General features: G+C 53.0%; 6 protein-coding genes across 6 annotated transcripts; 3 read left to right on the forward strand and 3 right to left on the reverse strand.

The window, feature by feature from the left end:
• Positions 1 to 385: 385 nt before the first annotated feature.
• Positions 386 to 2,430, forward strand: CORC01_04142 (uncharacterized protein; the record flags this gene model as incomplete). Its single annotated transcript, XM_022615790.1, has 8 exons — positions 386 to 457; positions 539 to 572; positions 642 to 808; positions 877 to 1,199; positions 1,256 to 1,296; positions 1,344 to 1,418; positions 1,468 to 1,710; positions 1,772 to 2,430. The coding sequence occupies 8 exons, from the start codon at positions 386 to 388 to the stop codon at positions 2,428 to 2,430; spliced, it is 1,614 nt and encodes a 537-aa protein (XP_022477746.1).
• Positions 2,431 to 2,709: 279 nt separating this feature from the next.
• On the reverse strand, positions 2,710 to 4,419 carry CORC01_04143 (uncharacterized protein; the record flags this gene model as incomplete). Its single annotated transcript, XM_022615791.1, has 4 exons — positions 2,710 to 3,581; positions 3,640 to 3,844; positions 3,904 to 4,173; positions 4,234 to 4,419. 4 exons carry the CDS (start codon positions 4,417 to 4,419, stop codon positions 2,710 to 2,712), a joined length of 1,533 nt encoding a protein of 510 aa, XP_022477747.1.
• Positions 4,420 to 5,121: 702 nt separating this feature from the next.
• On the forward strand, positions 5,122 to 6,612 carry CORC01_04144 (uncharacterized protein; the record flags this gene model as incomplete). The annotated part of the gene is made up of 2 exons (XM_022615792.1): positions 5,122 to 5,705; positions 5,766 to 6,612. 2 exons carry the CDS (start codon positions 5,122 to 5,124, stop codon positions 6,610 to 6,612), a joined length of 1,431 nt encoding a protein of 476 aa, XP_022477748.1.
• Positions 6,613 to 6,881: 269 nt separating this feature from the next.
• On the reverse strand, positions 6,882 to 7,796 carry CORC01_04145 (uncharacterized protein; the record flags this gene model as incomplete). The annotated part of the gene is made up of 2 exons (XM_022615793.1): positions 6,882 to 7,591; positions 7,673 to 7,796. 2 exons carry the CDS (start codon positions 7,794 to 7,796, stop codon positions 6,882 to 6,884), a joined length of 834 nt encoding a protein of 277 aa, XP_022477749.1.
• A 3,583-nt stretch (positions 7,797 to 11,379) lies between these two features.
• On the forward strand, positions 11,380 to 13,037 carry CORC01_04146 (uncharacterized protein; the record flags this gene model as incomplete). Its single annotated transcript, XM_022615794.1, has 7 exons — positions 11,380 to 11,444; positions 11,552 to 11,561; positions 11,638 to 11,728; positions 11,811 to 11,863; positions 11,926 to 12,456; positions 12,510 to 12,763; positions 12,818 to 13,037. 7 exons carry the CDS (start codon positions 11,380 to 11,382, stop codon positions 13,035 to 13,037), a joined length of 1,224 nt encoding a protein of 407 aa, XP_022477750.1.
• Positions 13,038 to 13,992: 955 nt separating this feature from the next.
• Positions 13,993 to 15,053, reverse strand: CORC01_04147 (bacilysin biosynthesis oxidoreductase bacC; the record flags this gene model as incomplete). The annotated part of the gene is made up of 3 exons (XM_022615795.1): positions 13,993 to 14,319; positions 14,428 to 14,674; positions 14,767 to 15,053. The coding sequence occupies 3 exons, from the start codon at positions 15,051 to 15,053 to the stop codon at positions 13,993 to 13,995; spliced, it is 861 nt and encodes a 286-aa protein (XP_022477751.1).
• Between the last annotated feature and the right edge of the window lie 120 nt (positions 15,054 to 15,173).

Below are 15,173 nucleotides of genomic sequence, written 5' to 3' on the forward strand. Positions count from 1 at the left end.
CGTACTTCGAAGCTTGGCACGTAGGTACCTACCTCCCTCACGCTGCAAGTTTCGCGCAAGCTGGCACTAACAGACTTCCATCTGCTGCTACAAGCTCCCTTCGACACCATCTCCGCGCAACGTATCCGAATTGGCCGGATTTGCTGAATTTCGCGATCTGCCAACGCCATCTGCCAACGGCACTCCAGTCGCATGCCATCTTCCGATTCGGCATGCTCCACGCGACCATCGTCTCAACAACCTCGTCGTAGATAGAGCTGCCTGTTGGAGCTTGACACCTTGGGCGGGCATCACGAACCAACCGCCTCCCCTCGGCTTCTAGTCTACCAAACCTTATTACCTGCTACCCGTTGCAGTCTTCCTCTCTGCCGAAGCTGTCCTCAAAATGAAGGCCTGGCTTTGTGCCTCTGTCCTGGGCATGTCCCTTTGGGCGGCCGATGCGCTGGAAGTGAAGATGGTAAGGCTTCTATCGTGAAGCATTGATTGCGACATGCCTACTACGCTGGAATCGGAAGCTGATTCGAGTTCGCCTCTGCAGGACCAAACGGACGAAAACAGACAGAGATGCTCAGGTGAGTTTGACGGTGGCTAGAGAGCGTACATATTCTATGCAAAACGATGCTGATACAAGTCCAACACAGGCATGTACAGTCGCAGCGCTTGGGGCGGACCTGTCGACCCGTACATCAATATCATGTTCCTTCCGAAGGAGGCACCGGCGGACCAGGATCCTACTGTGAGCTTGGTCATCTTTGAGTGGAAAGATGAGGACTTGATCGGCGTCCGAGAGACCCCGGATGCAGAGAATGTGAGATGCCCTCGTCGAACAGGCTCGATGCACAGTTGTAACGGGTGACTGACACTCCGTTTCTACAGAAAATCGGCATTTGCCAGGACGCATACGTTAAGAAGAACTATTGCAACGAGACGGACATTGGCAAGTTCATCATCGATAAAGAGGCCACGACCAAGTCGAAGAATATTATCGAAACGAAAGCTATTCACCTCAAGGAACCCCAGAGCACCAAATATATGATCAGGAAGACTGGCTACTACTGCGTCCTAACCGATAAGTTCACTGCGGGCGAGTTTACTGCCGTCGTGGAGTTCCGTAATGCCTATGGCGAACTGCCTGCGACTCAGATCCCGAAACTACCCTTCTACGGAGGAATTACTATTCTTTATGCTTTAGTTGCCGTGTACGTTATCTGACCGCCCATCTGCACCTCCGTCGACCTTGACTGATTTTGTTTAGATTTTGGGGCTTTCTATACTACCAGCACCGACATGATATTCGTAAGTTGAAAGGTCCAATGCTGTTATTACTAAACCAACAATCATAGTACCTGTTCAAAACTACATCACGGCCATTATCATCTTCCTAGTAATAGAAATGCTCTTGACGTGGGGCTTCTATGGTAAGGCCAGCTTTCCTCGGCTGCAAGGAATTCAATTGACCCAAAGTAGACTACCTCAACCGAAACGGCGCAAATATCGGCTCCAAGGTGCTGCTAGTCGTAGTAGCCATCTTGAACGCCGCTCGCAACTCTTTCTCTTTCTTCCTATTGCTCATTGTCTGCATGGGCTATGGTGTCGTGAAACACACGCTTGGGCGAACTATGATCTGGGTACGCTGGCTTGCAATTGCTCACTTTGTCTTCGGGCTCGTGTATGCGATCACTAGCTTGCTGATTACCCCAGACGCTGCTGGTAAGCTGTCACAACCTGGCACCGCCAATAATTTCGAACGTCATGTACTAAGATGCTATAGGACCTTTCGTGCTTCTTATTGTCCTCCCTCTCGCAGGCACGCTTACCGGTTTCTACATATGGACCCTGAACTCCCTGAACTTCACCCTCAAGGATCTGCGTGAGCGCAAGCAGCATGCGAAAGAAGCCATGTATAAAAAGCTATGGTGGTGTATCCTGATCAGCATTTTCGTCATCTTTGGCTTCTTTTTCTTCAACAGCTTCAGCTTCGCGTCAGTGAACGACCCCGACTACGTTCCCTTCCATTGGAAGTCGCGGTGGTTCGTTCTCGATGGCTGGCTGAACCTCGTTTACTTTGCCGACGTAGCGTTCATTGCTTATGTCTGGAGACCAACGGCGAACAACCGACGCTTCGCTATGAGTGACGAAATCGCGCAAGACGATGATGGCACGTTCACGATGGCTGATATTGGCGGTATTGATGACTCGGACGACGACGAGGAGGCCCAGCTGGGCAAGAATAACACGACACCTCAGTCTTCTACCCCTGGTCATGGTGGCTCCTCTGCCGCACCTGCAAGTATGCCTCAAACGCAGCCACAAAGACATATTCCGCGCGAATCTTTGGACGGAGAGACCATCTTTGCAGTGGGAGAAGATGGCGATAGGTTCTCGGATGATTCTGATGAGGAAGACGCTACGCTTGTAAGCAAGAAATAGACGGTCTTTTTTGGGTTCCGGGCATCTGGCAAAAGCAGCAATTGCGTAATTGCAGTGTAAAATATGCACTTCAAGGGCGGCGTTGGCGTAGTTCACTCGGTTTCCGTCATTCAGGAGAGAATGTTCATTGTCATGTAGAGGTGGGAAGTACCACAATGTCAATCATATGATCGCAAATAATGCGGTTTGGTTTTTCTCGACAGAACTGTGATTGTGGGTATTCATTGCTCTCGGGTGGTATCATTTCACAAGTGGCTACTAGTTATACACAACAATTTTTTACACATCGCCGCCAAAGCCGACGGGACGCCTCTGTCCACTGTTCTCGGGCAAGATAGCCATGGCCTTGTAGACCTTGCCCATGCCACCGGGACCACGGTCAACAAGACGCTTCCAAGCACCCTCGATGTCCTGTGCCTTATCGGTGGCCGCCTTGGCCTTGGTTTGCTTGATCAGCACCTCGGCACGCTCTTTGATGCCCATCTGGCCTAGGAATGCGCCCTGGTCGACGGGTCCATGGACCTCGACACCTTCGCTCGCTCGCATCGCTGCCTCCGCGATGGCGATGAAGTCGACGTCAGCGCTCAAGTCGACGAGGCCGGGTTCCGAGAAGGGACTGACGCGACGGTGGCGGCGGATTCCTCTCAAGGAGTTAATTGGAACGGTGTCGGTTGTGCCGTAATCCAGGATCAGTGCCGCGCCCGAAGGGCGGGGTTTGGGGTGCTGCTTTGAGCCGCCGATGCGGCTGGCAAAGTCGGCGGCGTAAATGGAGGCGTCGGGGCAGATCTCGGCGACGGCGTCCGGGACGGTGTCCCTTAGACGGCGGTAGCGGGATGAGGTCTCAGGGACGTAACGCGAGTGGCGTGTTGGGCCCGAGGCGAGCGTCATTTGGAAATCGGGGATAGGGTCGCCCTGCTCGGATTTGGGTATGTTCATTGTTGCGTGGGTAGCATCTGGCGGGGTTGGCGAGACGAGCATCTCGCGCCATTCGACCTTGGGCCCTTCGGCTTCACGAGGGTGGTTTCTTGGGGCGGAACTTCCTGGTATTGGCTCTTTGGGTACCGGAGGCGGCACTGTGACGGCCTGGAAGGCGTGGATGGGAAGCGCATCGAAGAATTCGTGTGCCACCATTAGCGGCATTTTCTCGGGGCCTATGGATAGTGTCAGCCTACTCATCATCCAGAAGAGGCCACGGATTTCCATGCTTACTTTGGGGAATGGACTTTATGGTCTCGGTCCAGACGATGGGTAAGTTGGTGCGCTTGCAGACACTGTGATAGCCGACTTTAGATTCAGTCATGGGCGCGTCAGGGCCGCAAAGGAGGTTCTTCTGCGCTTCACGAAGCTGAGGGCTGGCCTCAACCATGTAAATAGCGTCGATGCTTTGAGCAAAGCCCTTGAAATTCTGCATCGTCTGAGCATGGACAGTCAGTTGCGCATGTTCGCCCACCAAAGGAGAGCAATCCTACTTACACGAAGCATATCGTCCATCAAAGTGCCGCGTCCGGGGCCGACCTCAATGAGCTCAACGCCATTCTGGGGCTTGCCCTGGCTCAACCACTCTGCGACGAACCAGATGCCAATCAGCTCGCCAAATATCTGGGAAATCTCGGGCGATGTGACAAAGTCTCCCTTTAAGCCGAACTGGTCTCTGTTCTCCTCGGCCAATCCCGTATAATAGCCGTCAATGTCGCCAGTCAGACACATGCGCATGTAGCTCGCAAGAGGGACGGGACCGGTCATCTACGATACGAAAACATTAGACGGAGGCAATCAAGTGACCACGAGGGCGTTGATACATACCGAGATGGCCTCGGCCAGCTGCTTTGCCAAAGGCGTGGACCATTTCCTCTCATCCCCGTCCCGCCTTGACACCGTGCTTGAAAAGCATCTCGAAGATAGTGCTGCGCAGGGCCGCTGCGCAGCACGGATTATGGCAGCGCTTCGTAGGCCGTCCAACAAGGCTCTTTGATGAGAAAGTCGTTGCATTTTGCTTCCTAGTCACGCTTTGTGTCTTCTTCTCTCTTATGTGTAGATTCCTTGGCTTCAAATCATGTACGTGTTGTAGGGATCATCGCGGGATTTCTCGAGAAACTGAAACGTAGTCCCTATCTAGTGGGACATGCGCATGTGTAACGAAGATACGGCCATATGTTTCTTGTTCTTAGCAAAACAGGTAGGCTTGTATGTGTCTCGGTTCGTTGACTTCGTTCGATTGTTTCGTTTTCGGTTCCGGGACGGGACTTGGGTAGAGTTTCTAGCGACCAGAGTTAGCCGGGTAGGAGAGACAGAGCTTCCGGAGCTTCGTCTAGGTAAGGTACGGTACAAACTTTTTGGGTTACGATAAGATAAGGAGAGAACCTCAAAAACCCCGGTAAAGTTCTGGCTGACTTGCATGAGCTCCCGTCGCCGGGTCTCCGAAAAAACAAAAGAATGAGACAAAGTCGGAGCAGGGAAGCCGCCGACTCGCCGCGCATGACCCCTGCGTCACTGGTAAACCACCTCGACGGCAGCGCGATTACAAGCCGTGAGCCATTATCCTATGTTGCATGAACCACAACGAAACTACCACGCAAAGCCCCCGACAACCTTGCTCGTGAGACGGAATCTCTGGATGCAATACCTCGCACTCTTGTCAAGCGAAAGGAGCTATCATCCGCGCAACCACAAATATCTGCGCAGCCGCCGACCATGGCGAGCAACGCCAAGTCGAGGTGGGCAGACAGCGAAGAGGACGCAGCCTACGAAGCTAAATTGAAGCGAGAAAAGGAGGAGAAGAAGCGTTCAAAGGCCGAAAAGGCGCGCAAGGCCGAGGCGGAACGCTTGACGCAGCAGGCGAGGGCGAAGAGCAACAATGGCACCGACAACGACGTCGATGACGACGACAACAGCACACGACCAGCGAAACGGCGCAAGTTTACGCCCGAGACGGAAGACAGGACAGCCAGCAACGATAGTGCATCCGATGCTGCCAAAGATGGCACGGCGAAGCTCATGCGCTTCCCTTTCGGCCACTGGGGGAAGTGTCGGAGCGTGGAGAATTATGACAAGCTCAACGATATCGAGGAAGGTACATACGGCTGGGTGTCGCGGGCAAGGGAAAACTCTAGTGGCAAGGTCGTTGCGCTGAAGAGGTTGAAGATTGAACCTAGTGATCGCAACGGGCTACCGGTGACGGGTTTGCGAGAGATCCAGATCCTGCGAGACTGCAGCCATCGCAACATTGTCAATCTCGAGGAGGTTGTGGTGGGAGACGACACTTCAAAAATTGAAAAGTACATGATCAACCTACCGACCTGCTTTCCATGGAGTTAATGCTAATAACAGATCTACAGCATCTTTCTAGTACTAGAGTTTGTCGAACACGATCTCAAGACCATCTTGGAAGACATGCCCGAACCTTTCCTCCTATCCGAAGTCAAAACCCTCCTCCGCCAACTGACAGCCGGCATCGCGTACCTCCACGACAACTGGATCCTCCACCGCGACCTCAAGACCTCGAACCTCCTCCTCAACAACCGCGGCCTGCTCAAGATAGCAGACTTTGGCATGGCGCGGTACGTCGGCGACCCTCCCCCAAAGCTGACGCAGCTCGTGGTAACGCTGTGGTACCGTTCGCCCGAGCTGCTCCTCGGTGCTAGGGCCTACGGCAAGGCCGTCGACATGTGGAGCGTAGGCTGCATCTTTGGCGAGCTCCTGACGCGGGAGCCGCTGCTGCAGGGCACCAACGAGGTCGACCAGGTGACCAAGATATTTGAGCTCTGCGGCGTGCCGACGCAGGAGACGTGGCCCTCGTTCAGGAGCTTGCCGAACGCGCGTTCCTTGCGTTTCCCAAAGACACCGAACGCGACGGCGTCCATGATACGGACCAAGTTTACGACGCTGACGAATGCCGGGTGTAAGCTACTCAACGATCTACTCTCGTTGAACCCGGATTCGCGGCCGTCGGCGAAGGAGATGCTGGAGCACAAGTATTTCAGGGAGGATCCGAAGCCCAAGAAGGAGGGCATGTTCCCAACGTTCCCCAGCAAAGCCGGCCAGGAGAAGAGGCGAAGACACGAACCGAATGCCCCCGTGCGCGGGCAGAGTGCAGCAGATTTGGGTGATGTCGACTTCAGCGGTATCTTCCAGGGCAGAGACAAGGAGGAAAAGGGCGGTGGGTTCTCCCTCAGGATGGTGTAGATAGGTTGATAGTTCATACGGCTATAAGATCAGCCAGTATCATCAATTAAGCTATGTATCAATATAATACCCATAAACGTCCTGAGTTTACCTATATGCGGAGTCATATTTTGCCTGACCATGCTTCGACACATAACGCCGCCCTTTGTGTAAATGACCACCGTAAATGACTACCGCTGAACTGTTGTTCCTCGCTCTTGATAGGCCCCCCAAAGAAACTAGATATTCAAATATTACAGATGAAATTTTTGTCATTATAGAACACATCATTAAAAGGTGCCCAGTCCCGCCACGAACCATGTGAAACTGGCTACCGTAACGATGCTCATACCGACAGCCATGCCGAGAGCCTTGCTGTCGAGGCCGGAGGCGGCCGAGCACGTTGCACAGTTCCATTCGTTCAGGGGCTTGTAATCTTGACCCTTATACATGCCGAACTTGAAGCCGCTGTAAACGCCTAGATAGCCAGGCTGAGGGGTGGCACTGACGCTCGATTCCGCGTCGTAAATAACGAGGGTGTACTCGTCGTTTCGCAGCGGCGCGGAGGGGTCGGTGGCCTGCACGCTCGAATCCCAAGTGAAGGAGGCGGGCTGGGCAAAGCTCATGTTCTGTGTCAATGTCCAGGTCTGGGCCATGGAAGAGCATGAAACAAGAACATCGATGGCTGTGGGCGAGGCCTGGAGGTCTGTATAATTCCATCCCCAGGTGACGTAGTCTCCGATTTTGTATAGATTGATAGCCTGAGCCGCGGCCGCTGGCGTGATCATGACCACGCCACCAGCCGGGTCTGTGTCATCGAAAGAGGTCGGCTTGGACTTGCTGTTGCCGGTCTTGGTGCCGGTACCCGTCTCGGTGCCTGTAGGAAGCTTTGCGGTGTTGAGGTTGGTGGTCTTCGCGCCGCCGGTGTTCGTCTCCTGTGCCGTTCCTGTTGCCGATGCTGTGGCGCCCGTCTTAGCAGTCGCGGTCTGGGTTGCAGCGGCTGATGAGGAGGGTTAGCCAAATAGGTTCACAAACACAATGTGACGACGGGAGGCTCCCGAGGAAACGTAGCACGACATACCAGTTGAGGATTCATCATTTTGCCGCACAACCAGAGCATCGACATCTGGAAGCCACTTAGGCCAGGCGGAGGCAAGAGGAGTGAAGACGGCAAGGCCGAGAGCGAGAGACTGAACGGCCTTCATATTAATATGTGAGGAAGTAGGTTCCTGGTGATATTTGCGAGGGGATCTTGGAGATGGACGAGGTTCCTGGCGAGAGGACGTCGTCGATTTTTTTTCAACTTTTCACCAAGAAGGTTAGCAAGCGAGTGCAGTTGTTCGAGAAGGACGTTCTTGGTGTATTTCGATATTCGATATGGTATTGACGTGGTTGAGGAGAGGGTGTCGGATCGTGGCCACCCCTATTTTTGCACAGTATATTCGTAATAACAAAGCCCGGGGGTAGTCGTTGGCTTGTCGACCTCGAGTAATTCGGGGGATGGGAAGACTTATTCGATTTGTGAGTTCCTCCTCTTCCAGTAAACGACAAGAAAACGAGCGGGTTGAATCAAGCGAGTGTCGACGTTTCGAATTAAACGGCAAAAAGCGGACGTGAGGAAAGGGCGTTTCGATTGCTGCTGGGAAGCAAATCACATCAGGTGGGAAGAAAGAGGAGTCGACCAGGAGAGGGAGAAGTAGAGACACTAGCAGGCCAACTAAGAAGGCGCTGGAATTCGAGGAGAGATTTCGGGGCGGGTTTAACAGGAGGGAACGTGGATGGGGCTCCGATTGTTAGGCTTGGGATCCACAGCAACCAAAGCCCATCCCCCGAATGTCCAAGTGACTCTCGGGGGGAAGGGGGGAATTTCCCAGCGTCTCCTCAAAGCTCCAGGGGAAGTCGGGTGGTGGCCCAGCGGTGCGAGTTTGGCTACCTAGGTAGTGACGGAATCATGGCACGGGCAAGGCTGGAGGAACAAAAAAAATAACAATAAAAATGGGGACGCAGGGCAACGCGATGCAATTTGTACCTAGGGAACAGGGGCAGAGCCTGTTAGAACGCACACCAATGCATTGAAAAAGACGGGGTGGCACAGCACAGCCTGGGCTGAGAAAAGAACATCGGACCAGTCAGCAAGGGTAGCCAGCCAAACAGAGAGCTGGAAACATTAATTTTCTGCCGGGGCATCCAAAACCTGCATACGAGTATCCGTACGGAAACAGAGGCATGAGAGGATAGGTAGGTTGTGACAAAGTCACAAAGGACAATGGTCAGGCACAAAACAGGCCTTTAGGCCACCCAACCGCCAACCGCCATACTATCGTCCCGTTCTCGTCCCGTCCTCCAGTTTCTTTCTCTCTCCCAAAAGAACGAATACACCTACCTACTTGCGCTAAGGAGCTTTAGTTCTACCGCCTAGCGTATCGACATGCCGTGGGCCTTCTACGGCCTGCATCCCCGCCACCCCAAAGCATTGGTCCCGACCTCCTTTTTTTTTTTTTTTTTTTTCAGCTCGAGAGCGAAGCCTACTTACTCAATGTCTCAACCCATATGACAATCGAGGAAATCCGATCCGGGTGGTACAACAGGCACATCAATGCCAGGCTCACGAGTAAGTCAGTATGCCTTCTTGTCTGGACAAGTTCAGGCGCTTGGGTCGAAGATAATGTAGTGAGGTAGCGAGACTGTTACTTACCTCAGCGTGAGGTAGCTAGCACGGGTTGAGCAGGTGGGATCCACCGGGTACATCGTATTCCTTCCCCCCTCGTGTTGACATACTCTAAAAATAATTACTCGGAACACGCGCCTCCACATCTTCAATCAATCATGAGACTGAGGCGAGACCGATAGTCAGCCGCTTCCATCCGTTCATGGTTTGCAGCCGTTGCGGCATCGCCTTCTAATGAATTGTTCCTTTTGAATAATCCGACAGCAACTTGGGTTGTTGGGTAATTTGCAAATCAGTTCAACACGCCAGCCTGCCGCCGTTGCCATTTGCCACCCTAAATGTACGAATAATCATCGGATCTCCTCTTGGTTTCCCCAACTGCCGACTCCGAACCAAGCCACCGACAGAAAATTCCGTAGTCCTACAGGCTGTCTCAAGCCAGCTCGAAATCTCACGAGCAAAGCAAAGCCGTCTAGCTACTTACGCAGTGCCGTAAGGTAGTCTCCGGGAGGCTATCAGCCTCTCACGGTTCCGGACCTTTAATATGCTGGTGGCTCGCAACACCACCTTAGACTCACCTCCGCTCTGCTCGACATCCCGTGCCCACAGGTACTGTGCACATGTCGACTTGGCATAGGTATTGTCCGTTGTTCATTGCCTGTACTCGGTGATGCAGAGTCGCAAGGTCTTGGCCCGTCTTGCATCAACTTTCAGCAGGTTTTTTGGGTGCACATCATGCCTACACAGAGCCAATTTGCCGTGCCAATCTTCCTTACTCGCTGGACTGTTTCCGTGCATGCGACCGAGTGAGCCCGTATTAAGGACTTATTAGTGGCATACATTCTGACTAAGGTAACTGCAAACTTCTCCCGTCCCGCTGGGATCGACGTTCAAAGTCCGGATGCCCATGTCGTGATCCCTGGGACAGGTGCTACAATCGACCGGGAGTTCCCCGCTTCGGGCGGCGAACAGTTCACTCGTTGAAACCGTCTCTTTTTTGCGGAACCTCACCAAAAAGCTGACTGCACTACTAAAATTCAATCGCTCCGGTGTGTGTATCAAGCAAAGCCTAATTATGCCGTTATGGATGTCTCTTCAAACTCGTCATTGCAAGGTACTCTGAGACATGCAGAGGCTTGGAAGATGGCCCAGTCTACACAGTACCTCACAATGAGTTTGATACAGCGGGTTCGGGGACTTTATGGTGACGAACTTCCGTACGGTTATGTTAGCGTAGCGTGGGCTGCGTCAATTAGACTGAGCATACCTCCACACAATCGTGAGCCATCACCCTTGATGAAATAGCACGGTGGCTCCCCGTCAGCGACTGTCCGTTTCTCGTCCAATTTGGAGATACATGCCAGCCACGGCTACTAAGGCTGTCACAAAACTAACCCTTCCATTTTTGACGAGCCTTCGACGCATATTAGTGCATTATTCAGCGCAGAGAACGGTATTTGAATATTCGAGGGTTTTGGCACGTTGCCAGATTTTTGCTTCTTCGTAGCTTCGACATCATTTGTAGTTGACGTTGTGAAGGTAGACTTGAAGAAATGGAGTACCCCTATAATGACTCTCGCGCCCGATCCAGGGGCCCCTTCGTTGTCATCTGGCCTGTCAAGGAACCTTGGTTTTCAACATTGAGTTTGAGTCACACGGGACGAGGTTTGGACGACTCGAGACTTCCCGTCGGATGATGTGCCGCCGGCAGTCCTTCTTCCCTTCCCGGGAACTGACCTGGATGGATGCTGGATCTTAGTCTCGAACCAACCTCACTTCAGCTCACTACCAGCAGATAAGTGGGTCCAGCGCTACCTTACCTTAAGGTACTTACCTACCTAAGGTAAGGTAGGTACGGATACGTCCGCTCTTATCGATAAAAAAAGATAAAGTTGAGCACTGTGGCACCCTCACCCGCGCAGGCAGCACACCAGGTACCTGATCCAAGCACCCAAATCCGTACCGACCTCTAAGGCAAGGAACCTAAAGTAAGGTAAGGTAGGTAGGGACCTGCCTCAACTGCACCTGCCCATCCGCAACCGATCTCAGCATCGCGTGCACAAATAACTTCTCCGACGCAAACTTTTCCCGGGACAGCCTGACTTAAGTACACAGAAACCATGGCATCGTCCATCGGTTCCACGGTCTCCATGGACCGGACTTATCTTGACACACTCATCAGAAGGTAAGACCGGCCCCTACCACCGAGATCTCTCTTGCGTCTAGCTCGCGCTAGCAACAGAGCCACTCCCAGTACGACCGATGAATGATGAAGGCTGACCACTCGAGCAGAGCTAAGTTTGTACGTCTTACACGGTCATCTGTATATTGTTTCTTCCTTCGCGTTTGAGGAGATTGCTAAACTAGCCTACTTCAAGAACGCCGACAACGATATTCCATCCGCGCACCCCACCGTCACGATTGCCCGCGTCGAGTATGATATCCTTGTCAAGACCGCCCAGGAGTTTGGTATGAACATGAACCTTACTATGCGCCACTTTGGATGAGCAGTAAAGTCCCGGTCATTCGTCAGCGACTGACTCCTTTATAGCAAACTTGCGTCGCAACCTCATGCGAGGTGGTGTAACGGAGGAGACCCTTGCTGTAAGTCAAAGTCTCCACCTTTGACCCCATTTGACGATCCTAGCTTAGCAATGAGCTTCTAGGTATTGACCAGCGACGAGTCAAACTATCAACAGGACAATGCTGAAGGGCAGATCACTACACCATCCGAGGCTCCTCGGAACGAGACTCCACGCTCAGTCAGCCAGCCATGGGTGAAAACAACCAAGGCCACGCGGGGGAATCAAAACTCATACCTTGGGGGAAGACTTACCATCCAGCAACCTAATCAGCATGAGTGGGCTGAGGATGAGCCCGTCCCTCACGACAGATCTGAAGTGGCGATTTCTCCTATAGAGCCTGAGCCTAACCATGAGTTCGGCCACCAGACCTATGCCCAATTGCCCATGCGGCCCCAGTTTGAACGCTTGACCACCAGAACCATCTCGATCTCGAATCTCGCAGAAGGCACAACTCACGCTGACGTCGTTGCTGTCATTCGCGGCGGTCAGCTTCTAGACATCTTCTTGAGAGGCCATGACCGGACTGCGCATGTCTCCTTCCTGCATGGCAGCGACGCAACGGCCTTCCTTGAACATGCCCGGCGCCACGATCTATACATCAGACACAAACGAGTAGGCTACACCATTCGAGATCTAGTGTCATCTATAACTAATGGTTTTTCCAGGTTGATGTCCGATGGAGCGATCGACAGTTCACTTTACCTGGCCATGTTGCGAGTAAGCTCGGAATTGGTGCTACTCGTAATCTCATTATTCGACGATGTGACCCGAGGCTCACCGAAGAGGAAATTCGCGATGATATGGAGCACATCCACAACTTGGTTGTCATCGCTGTCAATTTCCGAGGCGGAAGCTGCTACATCAACACGAATTCAGTGCACAATGCTTTATTTGCACGGACATGCATGATGAGCCGACTGTGAGTCGGGGTTTTGCTTGAACACAGGCGCTTTGAAAATTAATCAGTCAACAGCAAATACAAGGGATCGAAAATCGAGTGGAACGTAGATGAGTGTGCGCAGCCCTTGCCCGTCGAGACTCATCGAACCCAGCCCCAGGCACCCTCGTCCAGACGCCCAATGAATCCTATGGTCAACCGTTTCGAGCTTTTGAAGTTGGATAAGAACGAGGATGATGAAGAAAACATTCCGCCAGAGTTCAACGCTCGAGACTCGCTGAATGTTGCGGTTTGATGACGAATGACGGAGCCCGTGTCCGCTGCGACTTCCAGCAAGCTTGGAATAGGCCGGACTTGAAGGGATATATTTGATGTTTTGGGCGTTTGAGCCCACGGGTCATTGCTGTTAGTTTTTAGGGGGGGATATGTAGTTATTTCCTGGAGAGAGGGTGGAACAGAGTTGAAAAATACCCTGCGCGTTGAGTGTGTATTTTGCCTTTGTGTTCGAGGCGACATTCTGGGTAAGTTTTGACTCTATTTGCAAAGACTGCTGCTGGAAAGTCCCTTTGACCAACTCCAACTACGGTCAGTTGTTTAACATTAGCAACAATGGAACGTCAACTAACTAAGTACGGCTCGTGACTGTAATGTGACTTCTCTCTAGTCCATGATAAATTCAAAACTTCCGACCGGAATGTAATTCCTCCTACCTCTTCTTCACGGAAGACAATGAACACTGAGGTATCGGGCGTTTTCATGATCAACTGTGGTGGACTTCGACTGTACGTCATATACATTGAGCTTTCCAGGCCAGCAAGAGGCACTTACTGTAAGGCGCCAAGGAGTAATATCTTAAAAATCATCCCTAGCCCTTGGTTACTTGAAAATGGGCTTCCTGCATAGTTCTTACTTCGCAGCCCCGTTTTACAGCTGGCTTCTCGAGCAATATCACGGGAGCAAAGCACCCTAGAGAAGACGTAGGGAATAGAGCGGTCTTGCTCACCACGTCAGGAAATTGAAACATATGGCAGCTATTAAGCTTCCACCTTGGCAGGCTCCGAAATATTCCACACAGATGATCCGACTATCACACGCATTGGTACGACATGAGAAAGGGGTTGCAGATTTCGTTGTTGGACCGAATTCCCAAAACTCGCTTGCGTATACACCCAGCAAGGCCTGTCGTCATTTTCGGCCGAATTGTGAGGCGAAACGCCTCTCCTTTGATTTAACTTACATGCCCAAACTTCTCAAACAACATTCCACGCCTGATCGATTGGCAAACTAACGCCATTGATGGTCCTCGCCTGGTCCGTCGCCAAAAACACCACCGACTGTGCGACCTCGAGTGGCGTGATGTTCGGCGTCGACTCGGACGCCTGCGCGTGGAGCGCGTGGACGGGCTCGACCTGCGCGTAGGCCTCGGCGTCGAACCCGGACTCCCCATGGTAGTGGCCGTGGCCGTGACCGGCGGCGATGGCCTTGCCAATGCGAGAGTCGATGGCGCCGGGGAGCACCGCGTTACACCTAATGCCTTCTTTACGGAAGCGCCATGCCACGTTCTTGGTCGCGCCAATCTATGCCTCAAGTTGTGAGCGATTCTATCCTTGTTGTCTCGCTGGCCCCCCCTCCCCCCGGCGTAGGGGTCGATCATGGGTAGCGAGGTAAGAAGAGGGAGAACGAACCAGACCATGTTTGCTGCACGTATACGCTATCCCGGCCACGGCCCCCGAGACACCGGCCGTGCTGGCGACGTTGATGATGACGCCCGACTTCTTCTCGAGCATAAAGGGGATCACCGCCCTCATCATCTTGACCGGGACCGTGAGGTTGACGGCCACCACCCGATCCCACTCCGAGTCCGTCACGCCGTCGGCGCTGCTAAAGGATCCCATAACGCCCGCAACATTGACGAGCAAATCAACCCGTCCCCTGGAATGAACCCTCAGTCCATAACTTCCTCTCATCGTTGTCCCGTCTCCTCGAAACACACCCCCAGACGACACGTAGAGAACAGAACTCACCCGAAAGAAGCAACAGCAGCAAACACCCCGTCCTCGCATGCTCTCGGCTCCGTGAGATCGGCGCGGTGGAAATGAAACCTGCCGTGGTCCGCCTCCTGGAGCAGCGAGTAGTTGAATTCGCGCGCGTCGAGGCCGCAGACCTGGTACTGGTGCGCCAGGAGCAGCTGGGCGCAGGCGAGGCCCACGCCCGAGCCGCACCCCGTGACGATGGCAACCTTGCCGAAGCCCACCGGGTCGATGGTCGCGGGTGGGATGAAGAGGGCGTCGGGGGAGGTGTTGAAGAACATTGCTTTCTCACACTTCCTGCGGGCTTGGGTGAGAGTAGCGACTAGATCGACTGATCAAATACCGTGCGTGCTTCTGACAAAGCAGGTAAACCAACTTTCTGGCTCGTATTGCTATTGTTG

Source organism: Colletotrichum orchidophilum (genome assembly GCF_001831195.1).
Source record: "Colletotrichum orchidophilum strain IMI 309357 chromosome Unknown Scaffold_26.1, whole genome shotgun sequence".
In the NCBI taxonomy this organism is placed as follows: domain Eukaryota; kingdom Fungi; phylum Ascomycota; class Sordariomycetes; order Glomerellales; family Glomerellaceae; genus Colletotrichum; species Colletotrichum orchidophilum.